At 32.8% G+C, this 27,417-nt stretch overlaps 1 protein-coding gene across 4 annotated transcripts in view; it reads right to left on the bottom strand.

Moving 5' to 3' along the window:
* Positions 1-7,435: 7,435 nt before the first annotated feature.
* MTFR2 (mitochondrial fission regulator 2) overlaps positions 7,436-27,417 on the bottom strand; it is a 42,525-nt gene continuing 22,543 nt past the window's right edge. For all 4 annotated transcript variants that reach the window (XM_074309761.1, XM_074309762.1, XM_074309763.1 and 1 more), the window contains 6 exons: positions 27,088-27,192; positions 24,781-24,905; positions 22,947-23,173; positions 15,648-15,960; positions 9,462-9,633; positions 7,436-8,693 (listed from right to left, as the gene is read on the bottom strand). In XM_074309761.1, the coding sequence (XP_074165862.1) occupies positions 8,613-8,693; positions 9,462-9,633; positions 15,648-15,960; positions 22,947-23,173; positions 24,781-24,905; positions 27,088-27,192 (1,023 nt within the window). In that variant the 3' untranslated portion in view covers positions 7,436-8,612. The remainder of the gene's footprint in view (positions 8,694-9,461; positions 9,634-15,647; positions 15,961-22,946; positions 23,174-24,780; positions 24,906-27,087; positions 27,193-27,417) is intronic.

The raw sequence follows: 27,417 nt of genomic DNA, 5'->3' as shown, positions 1-27,417 counted from the left end.
AAAGAATCAGACACTGAAGGAGTAGCTATTAATAAAGATATGGCTGAATAAAATGTGGAATATAAATTTGGTGGCAAATTAATATGTCTGATATTTTGAAACTGATAAGTGAAGTAAGCAGAACTATATTGTATAGACAACTTTGAAAGGCTTTAGGAATTTGAATAATCACAATGACTACAATTCCAGAAGGTTCAAGATCAAACATACTGCCCCCATCTCCAGAGAAGTGAAGGATTCTATAGATTGAGGTAGAGATTTTTAGGACATGGCCAATAAGGACAATTGTTTCTTAACTCTGCACATTTGTAACAGGTTTCATTTTTTTCTTGCTTTTTCTATTTGTAGGGGGTAAGCAGAGCAGCAAAGGAGAGGAGTTGGATCTGTATTTTAGAGAAAATAAAATTTAATTTTAAAAAGAGATCAAACAATGGGTAAAAAAATGTAGAGTTACAGATTTAGGTGGGATGTAAGGGGAAACTTCCTTGCAATTAGAACTATCCCAAAATAGCAAGAATTACTTGGCAAGTTTATAGATTTCACCTCATTTTGTTTCTTTCAAAGAAAAAATGTTGTAGATGATAATCTTACTCAGACCTGAGTTGATAACTTCTGAGATTCCTCATGTTTTCATGTTTGTTTTCTTATTTTAAAAATCTATCACTTTGACATCATCTGGATAAATGTTTTCAGACTGAATTGAAGCAGAAATAAATAACTAAGTCTTAAATGAAGAAAAAAAATTTAGATTTTAAAAATATCTTTGGTTAGCTCAAAAGTAAACTATGGTTCTAAAAATATGATTTGAGAAAAAATTAAAGGTTGCATTGTAAATATATCACTTTTCTTCACATTCCTTAATGAAACATGAAACTTTCATTGAGACTTGCTTTCTCCTTCAACTAAGTATGACAACAAAGTTTAATAAATAGAAGATCAAAGCATCACCTGAAACACTTCCCCAATTTTAATAATACATACGATTAATCCTTAACAATACAAATATATTTCTTTATCACTGCTTATGTGCTAAAACTTTATTAAGATTTTTGCATTTTTTAAGCAAAATATTTACTTTGAAAATATTTCAGCCTTCTGCAATATTTTCAAAGTAAATATTTTGCTTAAAAAATGCAAAAATCTTAATAAAGTTTTAGCACATAAGCAGTGATTTAAGATCAATGACATAGCAGAAGTTGTCAAGAAAGTTTTCATTCAGCTTTAATCCTTCTGCAATCCAAGTTTTACATTTGCCTTTATGGTACATATTTACCTCTCATTTTCTTTTGTCATTCTACCCTTTATAATTGTGATATAATAGGCAATATGGCACAACCTTGGGCAAGCTTGCTTCTGTGTTTCCTCATCTGTTAATAACAGTATTGAGCAAAATGATTTGTAACATCCCTAGCAGTAGCAAAGAAAAAGAAAAACACTGATAAATTCAGTGTATATGTATGTATATATTCAGTATATTAAGTATAATTTTAGATTTTTAAATGTCTTTTCTGGCTGACAGGCAGCCTATTGTAATGGATGTGGAGTAAGGAGTAAGGAGAAACTTATTCAAATCTGACCTCTGACAAACTCTGGGATCCTAATCAAGAGACTCAATTGCTCAGTGCTTCAAGCAATTCTCTAAGATGATGCGTTACAATGAAAGAATAGATCTGCTATGGGAGATGAAGTACCTCACCTAGATTTCTCAAATATCCCTGAAATCATAGGATCTCATGAAATACAAAAATCATTCAATGTTATATCTCTTATAGCTCACCATGATTGAAAAGTGGGGCCTTGAACTCCCTCCATGTAGGAAGGGACCATTTCATTTTTCACATGACTATACTATCCCTTGACTTCTTTAACTTTTCCAGCAAGCTTCTAGTAGTCTATCTCTTTCTGGTTACCCTCCCCCATTCCAGACTTTTATGTGTTGTCTTTCCCCAGTAGATTATAAGCTCGAGAGCAGATACCACATTTCTTTTTTTTGTATTTGTATCCCTGGCATTTAGCACAATGCTTGGCACAAAATAGGTATGTAACAGACATTGACTCTCTACACGAAAACTATGTACAAGTAATTTTATTGCTAGTGCCATTTGTAGATCTCTTAAGTTTTTCCTACTTTCTAACTTTACATATAAAGGCTTGAAATATCCAGGAGACAGGAAAGGAGACTCCATGTGAATATACTATGATAATATATTATGTCTATTTACAAGTATTTGTTATTGTAGATTGGAGGGAAAAAAATCAGAAGAGGGATGACCACTGTTTTATTTACTAAATGACAATGCAAAACCCACAGTGATATCACTTAGTTCAATTTTGTGATTTAAGGAAATAAAATGCCTTGTCATTTAAGGTATTTTTTAGTCTAGGCAGTTATCCACTCACACAGTGATTCCTGTCTAGTGATTTCCTTACCATATAATCTCCAAAATCCTTAGCTGGTAGAAAAGGAATCCGATCAATTTTGAAAGACTAAAATAATGTCCATTTTAAGTCTTCGTAGCACCCAAAAAACAAAGGATTTCCAGAAGGATGATAAAGACTGAAAAGGAACCATTCTCAAGAACCCCCATCAAAAATATCATGAGATGCCCTTGAAGAAACACCACTAGTCAGTTTTAAAAGATCTCATGTCAATAATGCTGCTATTATTCACATTTAGAATACCTCTTTTGGAATTAGTAATTGATTTTTCAAACATTTATTGAGCTACTATTATGTAAAGTTATCCATAGTCTGGCTTCTACCAACCCCCACATTCTTGTTCTAACTACCCTTCATGAATCTAACCAAATTGATCTATTAATTATTCCCTATCAAACCTCATTTTCAAGGAGTTTTGAGCAATATTACATGACTACTAAAGTGACTTCAAAAGGTATGACATTCAGATTTCTGGTATATTTACTTTGAAAAAAAAAAATCTTTTATAATTTTATAAAGTAGACATTGTTCCATAAATTATTACTCCAAGGTATTTTTTTCTTTATTACCTCCACCATATCTAACTTTGATGCTTCATTGTGGCATGCAAGTAACTTTATGTTCTTACATCTTGTTAAAAAAGCTCTTACTACCTTCTTCTTGGCAATACTGTTTTCCGGCTGTCCCCTGCACCTGGAATCCTGTCGTAACTTGTTTCAGACTATTGACCTCTTTGTCCCCATCTGGAATCCTTTATGTTCCAACTAAAATCTAACCTTCTATTGGATGTTTTTCCCAATACTTCTTAATTTTAGCACCTACCATCTGTTATTTCTCATTTATCCTATAGCAATCAATCAACATTTTTTTTATGTGACAGACACTCTACTAAGTGCTGTATATACCTTGTCTAAATATATGTTGTCTCTTCTATAAGACTGGGAGCTCCACGTGAGCAAGGGACTACCTTTTACATCCCTAGCACTTAGCACAGTGCCTGGCAGATACTAGGTATGTAATAAATGCTTATCAACCAAGTATGGAAAAGCTCATCACAAGTAGATTGGACATTTTGTGATAAAACATTATGCTATCCTCTCAAAATTATATTATTCCAACATATCTTTTCCATGCAAACTTGGTCTAGTTTAACTGTTCTCCCCATTTTGATAGAATAACAGTACCAACCCCCAATTAGGATCCACACCTGTAGCCTGAGATTTTCCAAGTTCATAAAGCCTCATTAAAAGACCATCTCTCTGTCTCTTAAAGACATGAGTCTGTGATCATTGTTTAAGCATATTCTTCTGAAAACATGTTTTTGAAGTCAATACTTAAAAATATTTTTCCTGCCTACTTCTATTCGACCAAAGAGTGAATCTAACAACTTGTAAAAAATTCAAGGCCACCAAGATCTGAATATTTATGAGAATACCAAAATAATTTATGACTAATGAGCTATTTTTTAAAAAAATTCATGGTAATGGGAAAACTTTCATAGATTTAGAAATAGGTAAGTATGATCCCACTTTTGAGGAAAAAGAGAAAGAAAATGCATTTCTCATACTATACGCCAATGACCCTGATTCCAGGCAAATGTTTTAAAATAATTTTTAAAGAGAGAGTTTGTGAATACTCAGGAGAATCAGTGATTATTGTTAAAATCACTTGACTTCATTAGAAATGAATAATGAAGTAACTTCATTTTTAGAAAGTGGTGTTAATCTAAGAAATCAGGATAGGGCATATAGTATTTTTGGATTATGGCGCTGCATTTGACATTCTTGAGGACATGATGTAGAAATGTAGATGATGTAGAGATTTGGCCTAGATAACAAAAGTTAAGTACATTCTGAATCAAACACCCCAGAAATAACATGGGTTTGAATTCAAGTAAATATGATGTGTTAGCAATCAGAAAAACTACTATTTCTAAACACTACATTTTGGGAAGGCAACTAACAAGCCATAGCATATACAAAAGAGAGGGACAAAATTAAAGATTAGAGGAACTAAGAACTTTTAGCCTAGTAACTTCAGGAAAGACCTAGTAGCTATCTCCAATGACGTGATGGGAAGAAAGGGAAAAGAGCAATTAGAATTCTTTTATTGGGCCACATAAAGGCAGAAAAACAGTGACGTTTCAGAGGAATGGATGTCAACTGAAAATAAATTTCCAGGACATTAAAGTTTCCTGAAAGTAAAATACTGCCATCATATGGTTTACTCCTCCCTGGAAATCTTCATTTAAAGGGAGGCTGGATAATCATGTTGGAAAATATTGTAGAGAGAATTCTTATTCCAATACAAGTTGAATTAGGAAATCCCTGAGACTTTCCATGACTAGGATTTTAAGGCTGTTAAAAATGAAAACATTAGGAAAGATGCTGTTATTAGTGTCATACTGCTCTCTTGTGGCAAAGATGGGAAATGTTACTACATAAAACTGTCAAGATGGTTCCTCCACCTTAACTCATCAGTCAGTACACATTACCAGTGTACACATTACCAGTATACTTACCATATGTCAGGCATTAACAGGGATATATGGAAAAGCAAAACAGTTCCTGCCCTCAAGCTCACAATATGTTGGGAGAGACACGGAGCAAACAAGTAGGTACAATACATGTAATGTATAGAATAAGCTAGAGACAATCAATAAAGGGGAAGACACTAGCATTAAAGATTAAAGATTTTGGCTGGGCCTTTAAATCCAGGAAATTGGGGGGGGGGGGGGGAGAAAGAAAAGAGAGAAAGGGGGAGAGAGGAGGGAAAGGAAGGAAGGAAGGAAGGAAGGAAGGGAGGAAGGGAGGAAGGGAGGAAGGGAGGAAGGGAGGAAGGGAGGAAGGGAGGAAGGGAGGAAGGGAGGAAGGGAGGAAGGGAGGAAGGGAGGAAGGGAGGAAGGGAGGAAGGGAGGAAGGGAGGAAGGGAGGAAGGGAGGAAGGGAGGAAGGGAGGAAGGGAGGAAGGGAGGAAGGGAGGAAGGGAGGAAGGGAGGAAGGGAGGAAGGGAGGAAGGGAGGAAGGGAAAGGGAGGAAGGGAAAGGAAGGGAGGGAGGGAGGGAGGGAGGGAGGGGAGGGAGGGAGGGAGGGAGGGAGGAAGGAAGGGAAGAAAAGAAAAGAGAGAGGGAGGGAGGGAGGAAAGGAGGGAGGGAGGGAGGGAGGAAAGGAGGGAGGGAGAGAGGAAAGGAAAGAAGGAGGGAGAAAGGGAGGGGGAGGAAGAGGAGAGAATTTCAAACATGAGGGAATAGTCATAAAAATGAGAGTCTGGAGATAGAGCATCTTGTACAAGAAACAGCAAGAAAGTCAGTGTCACTGAGTCAGAGTATGTGGGGATGAATAAGTTGTAAGAAGACTAGAAAGATATATGGGGAAAACAGAGGAAGAAGAGGATATGAATGGTTTTGCATAACAAAGATTTTATACCTAATCCTGAATTTAATCAGAAGCCCCTGGAGTTTGAGTAATCAGATCTGCTTTTAAGGAAAATCACTCTGATGGATAGATGGAAAATAAGACAATGGGAAGAGAGTTGTGGCAATGAGAACAACCAGAAGGCTACTACAATAGTCCAAGCCTGTGATAATAAGGACGTGCACCAGGGTGATGGCAGTGAGAATAAAAAGGGGAAGAGAAGGCAAAAGCTTTCACAAAGGTAGAATCAACTGGCCAATGGCAACATTGACAAAGTAAGAGAGTGAAGAGTATAGGATGACTTCTAGGTTGCAAGCCTCGGTAACTGAGAGAAAGAGGATATCTTTAATAACTACAGGCAAGTTAGGAAAAAGAAAGGCTTTTAAGGAGAAAATAATGAGTTCCATTTAGGACGAGTTAAATTTAAGATATCTGTAAGACATCCAGTTTGAGCTGTCTGAAAGACAATTGGAGATGGACAACAAAAGGTCATGAGGTCAACAAAAAGGTCAATGTTAGATAAGACTTGAGCATCACCACCACAGAGATAATTGAATTCATGAAAGCTGATAAAATAATCAAGGTAAAACAACAAGTAAGGTATAGACAAGAGGGCCTAAGGACAGAGCCCTATGGGACACTCCCAATTAACAGGCATGGCCTGGAGGAAGATCCAATCAAGAAAAAGCAAAGCACTAGTGCAGGCTGAGTTTTACAAATTTCATTTGATTCTAGCAACAATCCTGGAAGATTATCCTCATCTTACAGTTGAGAGAACAGAGGCAAAGTGTGGTTAAATGGCAATGTATTTTTAAAAATTTCTTTTTAGGCTAAATTCACATGATCTTCCTCATAGGCTATCCTCCAAACTGGCCCAATTTCTGTTCTCTGTACACAATATTTTATCTCAAACCATCCTAGAAGATCCAGGTAAACTGGCTCCTTCAAGAGGTCCTTCCAATTCCCTTAAGTTGCCAATGTCACTTCCCAAAAAATTATTTTATATTTACTGTGTTGTTTCCTCCCTAGTAGAATAAGCCTCTTAAGGGCAGAAACATTTGTCATTATATTAGTAATCAATAAATCTTTGTTGAATTGAATCAAATTCTAATTAAGTTGAAAAAAATTGCAACAACATTCTGGGTATTGGTTTCTTTTTTCAAAATATTATTTGGACCAGGCAATGGATGGACTCTGTCATCCAAGAACTAGTTCAGAGATTTATCTATTAAGTTATAGAGAGATTGTGATCTGTATCAATAAAGAAATAGCATTTCAGATATCCATAATTCTATCATAGAATGTGGGAACAAGAGGAGACCTTACAGATCAACATCTAATCCCACTATCATACAGGAACTAAATAACTAAAAAGTTATATAAGATCACAAAACTCAAAGATGGCAGATAAGATGAAAACCCAGGCTTATTGATATATATCAATTAATACTTTCCTCACTTGTAATTCCCTCCCCTTACACGCAATTTTCAGAGGAATATAAGGAAAAGTTGTTTTATTTTTCCTAAGAACAAGAAAAGGAAGAGAGAAAATTTTAGAAAGCATAATAAATCACTACTGCATGATTCAAAGAAAACTGTTTTAATAAAGTCTTATGTTTAAGGAACATTTTTTTGTTTTTAATTAAAACAAAAGAAATAAATTATCATTTGTATAACTTAAGGAAATTAAACAGTTTTCATTTCTCTCAGAATACCTAAACCTAATACAAAGCAGTCAAGTGGTGACCTCAAACTTGGCATTTTATATAAATATTATCTAAGGTACTTAAATTATAAAGAAATGTGCATACCTACTAATGAAAGGAAGTGATTGTTTTTCTACTCCTTTATTCTTAAACCCCAAAACTCCTAGCAAAACATATTTCAGGACAAAACAAACATGCATCAATAGATATCCAGTACAAGTAGGGAAGGTACATTTATTTTACAAACTCTATTTACAAAAAATTTAGCATAGAAAATGAACAGAGGGAAAAAATCATGATACATATAACATTTACATAACAAGTTTATGCAATGTTTAAGAAGCAAAAGATTCCCTAAAAATTTATGTTTGCAGGATTTCTGTAAAACCACATTTAAGGGCAAAAAAAAAAAAACAAAACTGTGAACATAACAACATGACATGAACAATTTTACAAATCTCAAAGTGCAACCATTTAGTGAGTCAACCTACAGCTGTTTGAATAAAGAAATTAAAATCTTACAATCTTTAATAAAGACAACCAGGTTACTGACAATTTAAAGCCAGCTGAGATTGCTACACTTGAAGAAAAGGCACAAGGCTACCTACCTGAATTAATCAAATAAATTAGGAAGGATATCCATGATAGTGGTATAGCAGCTTTCTAAAACTGGAAGAGGAGTTCTAATTTCTTAGCACCTTGTTGAATAAATGGTATATATTATACTGCAGTCTAAGATTTCATTATACACTTAAAATGGTTTCTCTCATGGCAACACTTGAGCACTTCTATTATAAGAAATATTAGGTCATCTAATATTTGTTTTCAAGATACAATTGCATATGCAATAAAACCTATATACATCTCATTCATAAGTTTGACTATTGAAAAATCTATAAGAGGTCACATAGGTAAGCTTCATAGTTACACATTAATATATTCCAGTGCATCCCATTTTATTTAGTTCTTTAAAAAGTGGTCCTGCCACTATTTAATACAATTTGAGGCAATTTTACTTCAAGTTTGGCTCACTCTTAACTAGAGAAGTAAAACTTTTAACACTGACATCTTTGTGATACTTTGTCGTCAACTTCTTGGGTACATTGTCCATTTGGCTGCAAGATACGACGTCCAAACTAAAATTAAGCATATTTTAAAACACAAAAATTAATTAAATATACTATGAAAAAGGCAAAATGCAAACAAATTTTCAATTGACTAATTATCTCAATATCTCACTGTGTTAGGAGCTAAGAAACATGAAGAATAAGTAAAAAAAAAAAAAAAATCACAAGAACTCACAATCTGATGAAAAACTGACATGCTTGAAATAATTTCTGAACATGACAGAATAGCATCTAGTTTTTTATAGTTCTTTGCATAAATAAATCATTACTTTAAAAATTCTAATTTTATTTTACCCATTTTCATGGAAATCTTTTATTATCTTTGCCCTCTTAATGTACGGAGCATAATTTAATCTTTTCTTAATTATCACATGGAGCTCAAGGTACAATCAAGGGATGCAGGTTAGATCTGGATTCAAGTTTTGGCTCCATCAGCAGATATATAAATTCATAGTTCACTTAAATACAAGTAGTAATATATTCAAAACTGATAGGATTGTTTTAAAGATCAAATGAGAATTTCAAAGAATAAGATGATTGGTATAATTGGGGAGGAAAAACAGATGATCTAAGTATTTTAATTTAAAAAGCCTATTGTGTTTTGCAGGCTATAGTACAAATAAATAAGACATAGTAATTAGTATCAACAAAACCATATAATCAATTATGTTTAATTATATTAACAGAATCTGGAAACAAGATCTATCTTCAAAATTCTATTGCATAGATAGTGTATATCAGGAAAATTCTATCTTGATGACACATTATCAAAGGTACCTTTGGAGTTTCTGGACTGGAAAATGAAGAATCCCAAGAACTATTTTCTTTTTCAAAGGAATCATCTTCCTGGAATGCAAATTTCTGCTTAAGTGCATGAGAAATTATAGACACTGGATCCCAATGTGAACTTTGTCTTCTTGTCTTATGAACAGGTCTCCCTCCAGGTGACCTATAGAAATTTCAATAAATTAAAATTTTAATCACTTTGTTATGTGTAATAAACATATATAAGTAGAGAAATATAAGGCAGAGCTTGATAAATTTTATATATAAAAGCCTTCAAATTTTGAAAAGTTTAGGGAGATTTTTCCCATCCAATATCACCAAAAAAATTCTGGTAATCAAGACATTTAAGGAATTGACAAAAATATAACACTAAAATCATTCCCAATACATAAAGTGATGAAAGGAAAGAAATAGTTTCAAAATATACCCCAAATCACTAAAAATAGGAATGCACATTAAAACCGTCAAACTGTCAAAAAAAATTGACAAGGGGGGGTGGGGGGTGGAGGGGACAAGGGGGAGAGAGAAACAACCCAGAATCAATATTGGAGTGATATGAGACCACAGATTCACTAATACCTAGTTGGTGGAGCTATGAATTGATCTTGTCTTTCTGGAAAAAAATCTGGAACTTTATGAAAGAAAAATTGAAAAAAACTGGTTAGATTCATGTCCCAGTAATCCTACTGCTGGATAGATATACTACAATGAGATCATAGAAAGATACAAAGGTTCCATATATACAAAAGCATTCATAGAATGTTCCATTGGGAGGAGGGAAGGGGGGGAAAAGAGTGTTCATGAATTGAAAGAATGGCTGAACAAACTGTGCAATATTACTCATAATAACCATTTCTTACTATTATATATAAAATAGTAAGAAATGGTTATTATGAGTAATTTAAACCTAGGGAAATGGGAAGTGACATTATGAACCAAAGCAGCAAATAAGTGGACCTAGAGATCAAAAAACATGATTACATTTTAAACAGGATTACATAAAATAAATAAAAAGATCTCTAAAAGAGAGCTGAACCCTGAGTAACTGAAAAACCAGATCAGCCTTATAGAACAGAAAAATGCAAAATCCATCAGTGGAAGGATGTTATTTAGCACTAAAAAGTCGTAGGGAACATATGAAGCTCTCTTCAGTGACTCAAAATTGTTACATAAAAGAAAGATTAGTTTGTTCTCCTTGACCCCAGAAAAGGCAGAACTTAAAGCCACAGATGGAAGCTGTGAAATGTTGAATTTTTACCCAAAGGTTTATTAGATACTAGATTATTATGGTCAGATATTCCTGTGTACTGTGTACTTACTCTACAGATCCACCACTCTATTCTTTAAGACAATATCAGATTATTGCATTGATTTTGCTCTGTGATATAATTTGAAATCTAGAACTGCTAAGCCATAGTTTAAAACAATTTCCTTCATAACCTAGCATTCAGCCTTTGGAAATTTTCAGTGACGGAGAAACTTGATCCCTCTGATCGAAGCCTCTTTCGATTGTGTATAGCACTTTTCAAGCATAGATCAACATCTCACACTATATACCAAGATACTATCAAATGGATAAATGATTTAGACATAAAGCCTAATATCATTAGCATATTAGGGGAACATGGAAATATATACCTTTTAGATCTACGGATAAGGGAAGAGTTTATGACTAAACAATTATAGGAAATAAATCATTTATATTACATGAAGTTAAAAAGCTTTTGCACAAATTAAACTAATGCGGTCAAAGTTAGAATGAAAACAAGAAATTGGGGAAGGAACACTTTCCAACAACATGTTTTCTTGATAAAAACTAATTTTTTAAATATTTAGAGAACTGAAACAAGTTTATAAAAATGAGAGCTGTTTCCCAATTAATAAATAAATATCAAAGAATATAAATGCGGAGTTTAAATGGAATCAAATCTATTAATAGTCATGTGACTAAAAGATGCTTTAAAAATCACAACTGAATAATTTTATATTAAAAACAACTCTGAAGTACCCTCTCACACTTGTCAAAATGGCTAACACAACAAATAAGGAAAATTACAAAGGTTGGAGGGGATATGGAAAAACTGGGACACTAATGCACTGTTGGTATCCACTACTAGGTATTAAAGAAAACAGGAAAATAACTAGTTGTACAAAAATATTTATAGCAGCTCTTTTATTGTTAGCAAAGAATTAAGAATTGAGGGAATATCCATCAATTAGGGAATGGCTAAATAAGTTGGAGTGGAAATCTATCGTGCTATAAAGAAATAAAGATCAGGATGGTTTCAGAAAAATTTGAGAACACTTATATGAACTCACACAAAGTAAAATTAGTATAACCAGAACACTATATATAGTAGCAGCAATATTGCTAGAACGATCAACTGTGAAATCTATTTTGAATAGACAATTATCCAAAACAATTCCAAATGATCCATGATGAAAAGTGCAATCCACCTTCTGAAAGACAACTAATGAATGAACTCTGAGTGCGTACTGAAGCTTACTTTTTAAATTTTCTTTACTTTTATAATTTTGTTTGTGGTTTCTTTTACATTGCTAATACGGAAATGTTTTGCATGACTTCAAAAAGATGTAGAAGAGATATAAGAGAAAACTAATATTAAACTTCAACTTTATTCTATTTGCAGCAGGAATTTATCATGATTTTTCACTCTCTTTTCGACTCCCTAAGAAAAATGTACTTTGCTTGTAATTAATTAAGTAAATCTTTTTCCACCTCGCTTCTTGAATCTTACCTCCCCAATCTTCAGGAGTCAAAATATATTTATTACAGCAACTTAGTCAACATGAGGCTGAACCTTGAGTGGAAACTTTTTATTTTATTTACAGTGATAAAGGAGAAAAGAATATATAATTCAGAGGCAGCATTTGTTATGGGCCAAAACTATTTGAAACAAGGATTCTCTCTCCAATTGATAAATGGTCAAAGGATATGAACAGACAATTCTCAGACGAAGTAATTGAAACTATATCTAGCCATATGAAAAGATGCTCCAAGTCATTATTAATCAGAGAAATGCAAATTAAGACAACTCTGAGATACCACTACACACCTGTCAGATTAGCTAGAATGACAGGGAAAGATAATGTGGAATGTTGGAGGGGATGTGGGAAAACAGGGACACTGACACATTGTTGGTGGAATTATGAATACATCCAGCCATTCTGTAGAACAATTTGGAACTATGCTCAAAAAGTTATCAAACTGTGCATACCCTTTGATCCAGCAGTGTTACTACTAGGCTTATATCCCAAAGAGATTTTAAAGAAAGGAAAGAGATCTGTATGTGCAAGAATGTTTGTGGCAGCCCTTTTTGTAGTGGCCAGAAACTGGAAAATGAATGGATGCCCATCAAGTGAAGAATGGCTGAATAAATTGTTGTATATGAATGTTATAGAATATTATTGTTCTGTAAGAAATGACCAACAGGATGATTTCAGAAAGGCCTGGAGAGACTTACATGAACTGATGCTGAGTGAAATGAGCAGGACCAGATCAAACACTTCAACACTATATGATTATCAATTCTGATGAACCTGGTCCTCTTCAACAATGAGATGAACCAAATCAGCTCCAAGAGAGCAATAATGAATTGAACCAGCTACACGCAGCGAAAGAATTCTGGGAGATAACTATGAATCACTACATACAATTCCCAATCCCTCTACCTTTGTCCACCTGCATTTTTGATTTCCTTCACAGGCTAATTGTACATTATTTCAAAGTCCGATTCTTTTTGTACAGCAAAATAACTGTTTGGACATGTATACATATATTGTATTTAACTTATACTTTTTTTTTTCTAATAATTAAGATTAGGTTATCTCTGAAGTCTCTTTCAACTCAAAATTGTTATAGTACTCCAGTTTTATCTTCCTGTTCCATGAACTTTGGTTTTAATGCCTAAGCCATGCTGCAAATCTGTTTTTTCAATCTATAAACCATAACCTAAAAAAGTCCCATGCCTAGTTGTCTTGGCTAACTATATGTTGGTAATAGATGGTGGAATGATCATTCATAGGAAGAATCTACCCTAAGCCAGCCAGTAAAGTCAAAAACCAAGCAGTGAGAAATACACTTTCTTAAATTATACAATTTATTGTAAAAGAGTAAATTAAGCATCATGGCAACCTAAAAGACAGCTCTATACCAAATTTGTTATGTTTTTAAACTTGTTAAATGACAATTCCTCTATGTAAACACAAAAATTATACAGAGAATTTTTTACAGCCTTATATACTTATTCTTTTTATGTGAAAATAAATGTAGGCACTTTCTATTAATAGGGCACACACTTTCCCCAGGAATGATAATGGTTCTTCCCATTTTAATTAGAAGCTTTTAATATCCAATAATATCTACACAGAAGATTAGTTAGGAATAGGACATATCTAATGAAATAAATTTTCTCAGCATCATTTCACTATAATAACGAAATCTAAAAGGCAATAATGTAGTGTGCTTTCTAGAGTCCCTATGCTGGGGTGCCAAAATATACCATCCGGACTACCTCTCTGGAGAATCTCAAGACCAGCCCTGGTGGAGGGAGTGAAAAATCAGGAGACCCACAAGGCTAGTCAAAAATGGGGTCCATTTATTTCAAGTCCTCTCAGCCCTTAAATACCTTAGTACAATTACATCACTACCACACACTGAGCATGTGCTAACTATAAGCACTCTGCTGTTGATATGTAAATGCCTCTTTAGTGTAAGTATCCCTTGCTTCAAGTAGAATACAAGTTGTCAATGCCCCATGAGTTCTCAGGAAGGGCAAGAGCCTTTAGGGAAGATGGGGAGCCAACTAGACATTGTTAGCAGGTTCCCTCTGGGCTGAAGGGTCTTATACTTTACCCAGAATTCTCCCACTATCTGCAGCCCTCTACATAATACAAAAAAAAAAAAAAAAAAAAAAAAATTCCATTCAAAATAACTACAAAAAAGTACTTAAATGGTGGTGGAAATATTCTGTGCTCGTGACTGACTAGGCTATGCTACTCTACAATTTTATTGTCAAAATAAACTATCAAAGGTATATTTTATAGAACTTAATAAAATAATTAAACTCATGGAGAAACAAAACAATTTAACATGTAAAGCAAATGATGAACAAGGAATGGGAAGGGAGGAAGTCATCAAAACAATTTGGTAATGCTGGAAGCATAGAGAAATAGACCAATGGAACAGACTACACAAGGAAGAATCAAACAAGAGAATTTAATATTAATAACCAAATATTCAATTAACTAGAAAACACAAATTACCTAGGAAAGCACTATTAACAATCCAATGAAAAAATGTTCCAAATCTATAAGAATAAGAGAAATGCACATCAAAACAACCTTGAAATTTAACCTCACACCCAGCAAATTGGAAAAGAGCAAAAGAAAGGAATAGTCAATACTGAAGAGGTTGTGGAAGAATACTGATGCATTGTTGATATTTTATCTATGAATCAGTATACCAATTTGGAATTATACCAAAAAAGGGCTAAAAATGTCCACACCCTTTATTACTGACATAATAATATTTACAGCACAACTTTTTGTAATAGCAAAGAACTGGAAACAAAATAATGTCCATCAATTGGAAAATGACTAAATTGTGGTATATGAATATATAATATGCCACAAGAAATATGTCACAATGACTACAAAAAAAGAATTTACAAGCCATTCATTATGGATAAAACAGTTATGAGTTGAGTTAGGATACAAAATGAGACATTATTTTTATGTCTATGGGAGGTCACAATTGTGGTACATCATACTTTTTCAGGCATTTTCAATATACTGTTCAGTTTTGCTTTTTTTTTTTTCTCTTCTCCCTCTTTTAACAAAAAATTATTTTTTATATGATATGGCTTCCTGACATAGGGAGAAGGGATACTGAGAGAAATTCTAGTGATGTAAAAAAATTAAACATGTCAATAAAGTTTTTTTTTAAAAAAAGAAAAAATTGGTTTTCTATATAAAGTTAACTATACACAAAGATAGTAGCTTAATTTACAGCATCAAGAAACCTGAATAGCTTACATAGTTTTATTTTGTATAATGCAATCTTAAATGATGTATTTCTTCAATATTTAAAATTTCATTTAAATGAAAATCATCATTGAGAAATGATTAATTGTATATCAAATTAAACCAACCTACCGTTCAATAGCACGCAGCTTGACTTTATCCATATCCTTCAGAACATCCATCATGCTGGGAACATCTTTAGTTCTCTGGTTTCCTGCACATTTGCTAGCATTGGTCTTATTTGCAATATGACGTTCTTTTTTAAGTCCATCTCTTGAATTGCTTGAATCACTGATATTAGAAACTAATAGAGGAGGTGGAAGAGGTGGAGGAGTAGGAGGATGAACCACTGAGGTTGAAAAACATTCTGGTACAGGGGATGGTGAAGAAATCATTGATGACAATGGTGCCAAATGACCAGGCATGTCGTATGATTTCAAGGAATCTAAAAACAAAAATTATTTAAAAAGCATCTCAGAAAGAAGGTTTAGCAGTACTAGATCTTAAACTATGTTATAGGCAATACTTATCAAAACTATATGATATTGGCTATGAAATAGAAAGGTAGATCAATAGAACAAGAGTAGACATACAATACACAGTGGTAAATGATTTGAATAAGCATGTGTTTGACAAATGTAGAGATTTAAGCTTTAAGGATAAGAATACACTATTTGGTAAAAAATTCTTGGGAAAAGTAGAAAGCATCTTGGCAAAAATTGGGAATAGACCAATATCTTACACTATTTACTAGCAAACAGTCAAAATGGATACATGACCCTAGATAAAAAGGGAGATAATCATAAGAAAACTATAACACCATGAACCCATTATCAGATTTATGGATAGGAGAAGAATTTATGAATGAACAAGAGACAGAGAGCATTGGGAGATGTAAAATGGAAAAGTTTAATTACATTATATTAGGGTTTTTTGTACAAAATTAGATGGAAAATAGAAAATTGGGGCTAACTTTTATAGACAGTTTTTCAGATAAAGGACTGATACCTCAAATATATTAGAGACATCTTGTTAAATTTATAAGAATGTAAGTCATCTACATGAACTGATGCTAAGTGAAATGAGCAGGACCAGGAGATCATTATATACTTCAACAACAATACTATATGATGATCAATTCTGATGGACGTGGCCCTCTTCAACAATGAGATGAACCAAATCAGTTCCAATAGAGCAGTAATGAACTGAACCAGTTATGCCCAGTGAAAGAATTCTGGGAGATGACTAAGAACCACTACATAGAATTCCCAATACCCCTATTTTTGTCTGCCTGCATTTTTGATTTCCTTCACAGGCTAATGGTACACTATTTCAAAATCTGATTCTTTTTGTACAGCAAAATAACTGCCTGGACATGTATACACATATTATATTTAATTTATACTTTAACATATGTAACATGTATTGATTAACTTGCCATATGGGGGAAGGGGGTGGAGGGAAGGAGGAGAAAAATTGGAACAAAAGGCTTGGCAATTATCAGTGTTGTAAAATTACCCATGCATATATCTTATAAATAAAAAGCTATAATAAATAAATAAATAAATAGATAGATAGATAGATAGATAGATAGATAGATAAATAAATAAATGGATGAATAAATAAATAAATAAATAAATAAATAAATAAATAAATAAATAAATAAATAAGTAAATAAATAAATAAATAAATAAATAAATAAATAAATAAATAAATAGATGATTTATTAATTGATTAAAAAAAGAATGTAAGTTATCTCCCAATTGATAGTCAAGATATACAGCTGTTTTTCAAATAAAAAAAACCAAATCTATATATAGTAATATGAAAAAATGCTCTAATAAATAGAGAAATGCAAATTAAAACAACTTGGAGATATCTCACACCTAGCAGGTTAGCTAAAATTAGGAGAGGGGGAAAATCACAAATGTTGGAGGGAATATGGAAAAATTGGTACACTGATATATTGTTGATGGAACTGTATGAACTGATCCAAACATTTTGGAGAACAATCTGAAATTAGGCTCAAAGAGCAATAAAATTGTGAATATGCCAGAAATAACACTATTAAGTCTTGATTAGTAAAGGAAAAGAACCTTCTGTTCTAAAGTATTTACAGTAACTCTCTTTGTAGTGTTAACAAACTAGAATTTGAGGAGATGCCCACTAATTTGGGAATGGCTAAACAAGTTGTGAATATGTGATTGTGATGGAATACTACTGTGCTGTAAGAAATGAGGAGCTGATTGACTTTATAAAAACATGGAAAAGTCATACATGAAATATTGAAAAGTGAAATGAACATCTGTAAGATAATACTGTATGCAGTAACAGAAATATAGTTCAAAGAAAATTGGCAACAACCAATCAACTACAAAGAATTTTTGAAAGAAGATGCCATCTATGTCCAGAGAAATAAAGTAGAATTATACATAGTAAGGTTTTACATAGATTTACAAATCTATGTACAAGATGCCTTCTCTAGTACAAGGTGAAAAGGGTAGGAGAGAGTAACTAAAAATGTAACAAAAATAATTTTTTTTAAAAAGCCTTTTACAAAATCACATGTAAATATGAGCTATTATGATTTCTGTGCAAATCGGGAACTATTCCTGAAATGCCATTAAAATAGTTATATGCCTCCTGGGGCAGAAGGAAATTCTCTTGCAAAGAAGTTCCAATAAAGCAAATCAAACAGAACTGACTCTATATTCCACACTAAAAATCCAGAGTAAAAAGGCTAATGAAATGTGATTTCAAAGACTATTTTAAAATGAAAATATAAAATGTTATTACTTAACATGATATATATGATCTTAATTATTTTTAATCAACAAAAAATTTTAAATGTAAAAATTGTAAGAGTACTGTAAACATGACTAACTTGCAAATTCTAGTGTAAACCTGATATATCTATTACCTACTATACAGTAGTATCTTACCTAACTCAGTGTAAGAGAAATCACCTCCATTATCCTGAAATTTTAGTAATGAGGACAACATCCAATATTCCTATATATAACTTTAATTTATACAACAAATGGTTCCTGATAAGTACTAAGTATGTACAAATAACATGGGAAAGTTAGTTAAATTTCCTAGGAGAAAGACATGTCAAAAAAAATTAGGAAATCCCTCCTCTGAGAAATACTATCTACTTCAACATAAAGTTGCTGTATCTTTTATATAAAGGTTTCCAACCTTATTTTAAATATAGATCAGCAAATAATTTCCCTGCAGTGAAGGAGATAATACAAACATAATTATCCTTTTAAAGATGAGAATTCTGAAGTAAGAGAAGTAAAAGCATCTTGCCCAGTCATACAGTGAACCTGAAACTTCAATTCAGTTCTTCTGACACCAAATCCAGGTCTTTATGTCGTCTCTTTTGAAGGCTACAAAAATAAATCTTTCATAGTCTTTATTCAATTCACAAAACATAAGCATCAAAACTTTTCAAAGAGCTAATTAAGTACTATGGCATGGGGATGACCATGGAAATACTTAAGATCATAGCATGGCAATGGCTTGTGTGTATGGGCAATCTGAGAGAAGGCCAAGGTCACTGGGGGTGGTGTGCACAGAAGGGTCTTCAATTGATTGACTGAATTAACAATTTAGAAACACCACCTGGTAAGTTCAATAAAAATCACAGGTTCACAAAATACTAATGATAACCATGCAATTTCTGGTTTCTGTGGGGGAAAATAGAAATAAGGGAAGAAGGAAATGAATCATATAAGAGTCATGAAAAAGAAAATCACATTGGTGACTTGGAGAGCTCAGGACTAGTAAAGTCTAATTTGGACTAATAAGTCAAATTAAATTTGGTGAGGAGAACTATGACAAAATTTAGGAGAAATTGAGGAAATTTAATCTGGAAAATCATGTAGATTGTACACCCTGATAAAGTAAAAGAATAAAGAACAAGGACAATTTTTACAAGGATATAGTAATATATTAGCCTAGTATTCAATAAATCCTAAAAACCTAATCAGTGGGTAAAGGACTCATATGAGGAAAAACTGCTGGGATTGTAGGCTAGAAGAAATCAGGCTTACAGAAATACTTCATAATTTATACCAAAATAAGCTCCAAATGTATGCATGACCTCAACATAAAAATTCATATCAAACAAATTAAAAGATTAAGGAAGAAATTAACTGTGAGGATGTATAAAATTTCTGTTAAAGTTCTCATTTCTAAAATAGTAACTGATCTACTGGGCTTATATCCCAAAGAGATTTTAAAAAAGGAAAAGGGACCTGTACGTGCAAGAATGTTTGTGGCAGCCCTCTTTGTAATGGCCAGAAACTGGACATTGAGTGGATGGCCATCAATTGGAGAATGGCCAAATAAATTGTGGCATATGAGTATTATGGAATATTATTGTTCTGTAAGGAATGACCAGCAGGATGATTTCAGAAAGGCCTGGAGAGACTTACATGAACTGATGCTGAGTGAAATGAGCAGGACCAGGAGATCATTATATACTTCAACAACAATACTATATGATGATCAATTCTGATAGATCTGGCCCTCTTCAATAATGAGATGAACCAAATCAGTTCCAATAGAGCAGTAATGAACTGAACCAGCTACACTCAGTGAAAGAACTCTGGGAGATGACTATGAATCACTACACAGAATTCCCAATCCCTCTATTTTTGTCTGTCTGCATTTTTGATTTCCTTCACAGGCTAATAGTACACTATTTCAAAGTCTGATTCTTTTTGTACAGCAAAGTAACTGTTTAGACATGTATACATATATTGTATTTAACTTATATTTTGACATATGTAACATGTATTGGTCAACCTACCATCTGGAGGAAGGGGTGGGGGAAAGGAGGGGAAAAGTTGGAAAAAAAGGTTTTGCAATTGTCAATGCTGAAAAATTACCCATATCTTGTAAATAAAAAGCTATAATAAATAAATAAATAGTAATTGATTCAAACTTAAAAAGTCTAAAAGCCATAACTCAATAGATAAATGGTAAAAGGGATAAAAGCCAGTTTTCAAAAAAGAAATCCAACCAATTAGTAATCATAACAATTCTATAAAGAAATTAAAACATCTCTGAAGTTCAAACTCATGCTCATAAGACTGGCAAATATGCCAAAAGAAGAAGACAAATACTGTCGAGGCAGGGAGTGGTGGTGTAAGGAGGTTGGAGGAAAACTGATCCCTTCCTTTTTTTTCCAAAAAGTGCCTAAACTGTGTGTATCCTCTGTGTGCATCCAATAACACTATAATCCAGAGGGGAAAAAAAGCCTATATGTACAAAAATGCAGCAGCTCTTTTCTTAGCCAAAAATTAGAAACTAAGTGGGTATCTCCCTATTGGAAAATGCAATGAAATATTATGTCATAAGAAGTGACAAAATAGTTTTAGAGCAAACTAAAAAGATCTGTAGAAAGTGATGAAATAAACAAAATATACAATAATAGAATTATCAAGAAAAACAACTCTGTAAAATTTCAGAACTCTGATAAGAGTAATGATAAAACAGGAGACTAAAAGACTAAGTAAGATGAAACCTTCCACTCAAATTAAAACACAGAAAAAGGCACACATTTTTGGACATGATCAATGAGAAAATCCATTTAACTAGGCTATGTATTGTATAGCAGAGCTTTTTTTTACTTCAGGAGTATAGAGGTAGGCCATAAAAAGGGCAGATTAATTAATTTTTTCGAATATACAGAAAAGGAATTTTAAGAAGCAAATAGATAACTTTGAAAATAATATGTTCATTTATTATATACTTTCTTTAAAAAGCAAGCGATAAGCAACAGACTTGTTGTTTTACATACAATCTTCTTTCTACCCTACTTTGCACAAGAAAATATTTCTGGGGTGTTTAATAAACATGGAATAAAAATGTTTTTGAATCCTTATACCTCCAAAACAAGAACTGGGTAGAAGAAATGGAAGAGAGATAAAGAGAAGGTAGCTGAACAAAACACATAAAAAGAGAATATGTATTCTTTAATCAATTAATTATGTCCAACTCTTTGTGACCCCCATTTAGGGTTTTCCTGGCAAAGATAGTACATTGGTTTGTCATTTCCCTCTCCAGTTTATTTGTCAGATGAGAAAACTGAGGAAAACAGAGTTAAATGAATTACACAGGATCACACAGCTAATAAGTATCTGAGACTAGATTTGAGCTTAAGTATTTCTTCTGACTGACTCTAGACTTAAGTGTTCTACAATATCCACTGTTGTTAAAAATGCGAAAGCCTAAAGTTAAGGAAAAATAGTCCATAGTGGACTGATAGGTAGGTGGGAATAATTAATGAATCTTAAGAACCTGGAACAAAAGCTTAAGAAAAAGCAGATTAATGAGGTAAAGTAATGAAAAAAAGGAAAAGAATGTGAATGTAATTAAATTTCATTATTCTTCATTTCAACTGTGTCTATCACTTCAAGACCCCATTTGGAATTTTCTTGGTAATTACCCTCTTCAGTTCATTTTACAGATGAGAAAACTGAGGTAAACTGAATTAGTGACTTGTCCAGCATCACATAAATAGTATCTGTGAACAGATTTAAACTCATGACCTAATCAGGCCTAATAACTGATTCTGAAAGTTACAAATTGGTTCTTAAGATTGATCTGTAAACATCCCCAAGTAGTTTGAAAGAAACCAGGCAAAAAAATCCAACCATTTCTAAAAATAAGTGACATTATGCAATGACTTACATCCAAGAAAAAAGTAGGTTGAGAAAGGAGGTGATGGAACTGATACTTGAAACTCAATTTCATCTGAACTTGGCAAGAAAAGAGAACACATACATATATATACATACATTCATCTCATGCAAAAGGGATATGGAAGATGGGGGAATTGGTGGAAGAGTAGTTAGTCCTAAATAAAGCAAACTCATAATAAGGATATGAAAAAACATATAGCTCTTTTTAAGACAGCAAGGAATAAGACGATTGGGGGGGGGGGACCCAAAAAGTGGGGAATAACATGCAATGGTATATAAATGTAATGGAATATTATTGGCCAGTATGAACTCAGAGTAAAGAGAAGAAAAGAATTTATACAAAGATACGGATATGGTAAAGACAAATAATTTTGAAAGAATCGGGAACTCAGAACTCTACAGTAAGCAACAGACCTTTTTTTTTTCTTTCTTTTTTTGTTTTTGCTGAGATTAAGTGGCTTGCCTAAAGTCATACAGCTAGGAAGTATTAAGTATCTGGAATTTGAACTCAGGTCCTTCTGATTTTAGGACTTCTTATCTATCCCCTTAAGCCCATCTAGCTGTCCCAACAAGCCTTTCTTTAGGTCTCAAAGCAGAAGGTGGACAACCATCAGTTTAGTATGTTATATAGGAATACCTTCATGGTTTGGACTGTAAGACTGATTAAAATACTAGTTAAGAATTATCAAAATAAAAGCTGAAGTAAACTTACCAAAAGACCTGTTTTCCACTTCTTGCATTCCAACAATTGTAGCAATCTGGGAACGAAGCATGGTTAGCTCATCTTCAAGGGCAGCTATTTTTTTAATTGCTGCTTCAGTAACAGGAAGATCATTTATTTGCTTTCTTTGTCTTAAAACAGGTGACAAAGGAACTAAAGATGGAGGCAGTGGATTGAAAAATTCAGTTTTGTCCTCATAATTTTTCCACATACAATTTCTATAAAGAGAAAAAAAATAACTAAAAAATTTCTAGGGAAAAGGACATAACTTTTTTCCTGCAGACAGGCTATACTCACTCTCCAATCTCTAGTACTAACTAGAATTTTACAAATATTTTTAAAAACTTTTATATATTTGTATTACTAAATTTATTAATTAGCTCTAGCAAAGCAGTGAAAGGATATGAATAGTTAACAAAAGAAATTGCAAATCATTAATAGCTATTATGTGAAAGAATGCTACAAATTACTAACAAGAAAAATAAAATTCATAATAACCTTGGATTTATTTTACCTTACACTTAGCAAATTGGAAAGGAGTACAAAAGATGAAAAGAGTCAATGTCGCAGTTGTTGTAGGAAAATAAGCACACTGGTATATTGTTAGTAAAGCAATGAACACCTACTTTGAGAAGCAATTTGGTGTAATCCAAATAAAATGACTAAAATATCAACAAGTGTGCTCTCTCCACTGATGCTTATCACACATCCATTCCCTCTCATCCTATGAATCACACATCTTTCTACAAATTCTCAATAGAGTGATCTACTCAATTGACAAAGGACTTTTTTGTATATACCAATACTACATTAAGACCATATATTTCTAAATGAAATTTTTTGGTAACTGATAAGCAACATACATAGCAAGGTCTAAAACTACCATTCAATTATTTGAAAATAAGTTGTGACCTCTGAATTTGTAAAATCCTGCTAATCCCTTTTTAAAAAAACTTTACTCTTTTATTCTGAACTTTAACAACAAAAACACTTCAACGTTACAAGAATAAGTCATGATTTTAACCTGAAGATCCTATTAAAAGAAATGGTAAGTAAATTTACTGTATTCTAATTCCTTGAAAATAAATATCCCATAATGGCAAATGTGGGAAAATTAAATAGAATATTAGATTAAATTTATCATTCCATAACATAATAATTAAACCCAAGTTATAATTATATAAATATGGAAATTCTTGGGGCACACTACATATTATCTAGTAATTTAATCCAGATTTCTACATTAGTAAGAAAAGATTTGTATCCTACAAAAATACACTCAAACCTTCCATCTCTCCTACCACAGATAGCAAATCAAGTGGTGCTCTTTATTATTCAAAAAATTCCAAGCTTTTAAATAGGTTGTGTCTAACATTAAAAAGAGTATTTTAATAAAAATGGGCATAATTCTGATCAATATTTATTTTTCCTACATATATTATTCACCACTGACCCTAATTTTTACTTATCAACATGATAGACTGACAAAACCAGAAAAGCATATCTAATAAACAAAATGTCAGTTTTTAAAAGACATTTATAAATATTGTGTAAATATGTATAGAAGAACTGCACCTGTTCAACATATATTGGATTACTACCTACCATCTAGGAGAGGAAGTGGGGGGAAAGAAAGAATAAAATTGGAACACAAGGTTTTGCAAGAGTGAATGTTGAAAATTATCCATACAAATGTCTTGAAAATAAAAAGCTTTTAAAAAAACAAAATGGAAAAAAAAATTTATCAAATACCTAGAATTTATAAAGATTTAGATCATTATCTATTCAAAAACTTTGCAAGTTCACTACAGAACAATGAGCTTACCTAAATTTGGCATATCTAGCTTCTTCATCATTTGCCACCCATAAAATATCAGCAAATGATGGAATTATGGGGCTCAGAGCAGATGCATGTTGTTCATAGTCTAAGGAATGTAAGTACTGGAACAGCTAAAGGAAAAAGGAGAAAAAAGATCAAGTCTATAGAGATAAATGAATTTTGAGGAAAAAATATAATTCATAGAAATAAAAGGATTTTTTAAAAATTTAAGTGTAAAAAATGATTAAAAGATAAGTATATTCCCATTAGTTAGCAAGAGTAGAAGTGATTACACAATTCTTTTTACTAAAACTAAGTAAGTAGTAATATTCTGTTCATTTTCTCTAGTAAAATTCCTTAGTTAACCTCAAAAGAATATAAGAAAATAACTAACTAAGAACACCTACACAGTACGTACTGTTGTATTCTTGCAAAACACTTTATATTCATTTTCTTATTAGAATTTCTTTCTGAGAAGCTCTCTACTTATCAATGTTTTTATAGTTAAGGAATTAATGCTCAAAGAAGATGAAGTGAAGGGTCACAAAGTATCAAGAGGTAGGACTTGAACCCAGATTTTCCAGTTGAAAAGTTTGGGGTACCTTAATGATACAGCAGATACAATACTGGACCCTTGAATCTGAAAAACCTAAGTTCAAATCCAGCATCAAAGCTTAACTGCCTCAGTTTCCTTAGCTGTAAAATGAGTTAGATAAGGAAATAGACTAACTTCAGTATCTTTGCCAAGAAAACCCCAAAATAGGTCACAAAAAGCCAAATCCGATGCAAAATTACTTGAAAAATAACTTGAAGAGGCAATTCCAATAGACTTGGGATGGAAAATGCTATCTACATCCAGAGAGAGAACTTTAGAGATTGAATATGAATTGAAGCATGGTATTTTCATCTTTTTTTTCCCTTTTGGTCTGATTTTTCCATCTCCTTGTGAGAAATAGAAATAGAATTCATGAAGTAGCAGAGTGCAGGAGGGGGAATAATATCCAATGAAGATGAAAAGATAGGTGGGAGCTAGGTTGTAAAGGGCTTTGAAAGCTAAAAAGCAGATGGAGACAAGCTGGTGGAGAAAAAGCAAAGTCTCCCCTAAGCTCTCTCTAAGCCCCTCCCTTAAATAATGTCTCAAAGCAAATTCTAGTGAAAGAATTTTCAAGCCCAAGACAACTTAGAAGTTCACCAAGAAAGGGCTGTTGCACGGTCCAGTGCACACTGTGCCAGTGTAAACCAGGCCCCAGAAAACCAGGAACAGGCCTTGAGAGCCAACTGAGAAACTGACCACAGGAATAGTTTCTGAACCCTCAGTCCACAGACCAGGGTAAGAGGTTGAACAACTGGTCAGAAAATTAAAGACGTCCCTTTGCTGACGCTGGGGCAGGACCCTACTCCATTCCCTATACTTGGGCAATTGCTTGCCTTCTCAATGGAAGACGAAAGAAGGGAGAGAATTTACAACTCAAAATGTGAAAAAAAAAAAAAAAATGTTAAAATTGTTTTTACATGTAATGGGGGGAGGAGGAATTTAATTTAATTTTTAAAAAAGCTAAACAGTTTATATTTTATCCTAGAACCAATAAAGAAAGCACTGAAAGAAAAGAGGTTAGTGTGAAAAGAAGGCAATTAGCCATAGTAACATCAAAATAGAGTGAAATATTTTTTTAAATATACAGATGGGAAAAAAGTTCAGAACAAAGCACAGACAAGGATCATTTTGAAATTAATGGGTATGAAACAGATTCAAGATTTCCTAGGTAATCCTCTTTATTTCTCATGTTTAAGGAAATGCTTTTTTTTTGCTAGTATTCAAGTTCAGAATAGACAAAGAACTAGGCAAAGGGTGATAGGGTCAGCACTAAGATAAAGAAGAGGTCAGATGTGAGAAAAATTGAGATTCTAGAAGGAGTATATTTTGGAAACAGATCAACAAGAGAGAAGAGTTGAAAATAATGCCAGATTTTGAATATGAATCTGAGAGTCTAAGAAGGATAGCACATTTAACAGGAAAATTTGAGTGGAAAATTTTTTAGAAGAAAATGAGATCAGTTTTTGAGGTGCCATCAGGCCTGTCAGTTTAAAATGTCTGGTAGATAGCTACTGATGTAGAAGTGAAGTTCCTAGAGGAGGACTTGTGGAAAAAGATAAAAAGTTCACATCAGATCAAAAGTAAAATGACTCATTTTCTGAATCAGATTTTAAATTCACTAAAAGTATTTTTTTCATTTCTCTTTTATTCCTAAACCTTATACTTCATGCTTAGCAGGACCCAGAATGCTAAATCAAATAATGCCATAATCGACTTACCTCAAAATTAGGTCTTGGACAAGGTTCTAAAGGAAGAATTTTCCCAATACTACGAACAATACTTCGAGTAGATCCATATTCCTTATTTTCCCATATTGGTAAAATCTATTTAAATGTAAAAATAAACTTAAACATTTATTTTAGCAAACCAGTTTAAAAATCTAGTGTCAACAACACATACAAAAAGTACATTAAATTGAAGCCTTTGGAGTTGGAAGGAACTTTATGAAACACCTAAATTTCCTTCACATAAACTATCTTCTAGCTTCATGTCTCTCTATACTAGTACCAAAAAACCTTTTAAATTTTGAAGGTTTATATTTATTCCTA

The sequence above is a fragment of the Sminthopsis crassicaudata genome, chromosome 4, assembly GCF_048593235.1.
Source record: "Sminthopsis crassicaudata isolate SCR6 chromosome 4, ASM4859323v1, whole genome shotgun sequence".
In the NCBI taxonomy this organism is placed as follows: Eukaryota; Metazoa; Chordata; class Mammalia; order Dasyuromorphia; family Dasyuridae; genus Sminthopsis; species Sminthopsis crassicaudata.
This window is presented reverse-complemented; position numbering and strand designations above follow the sequence as displayed.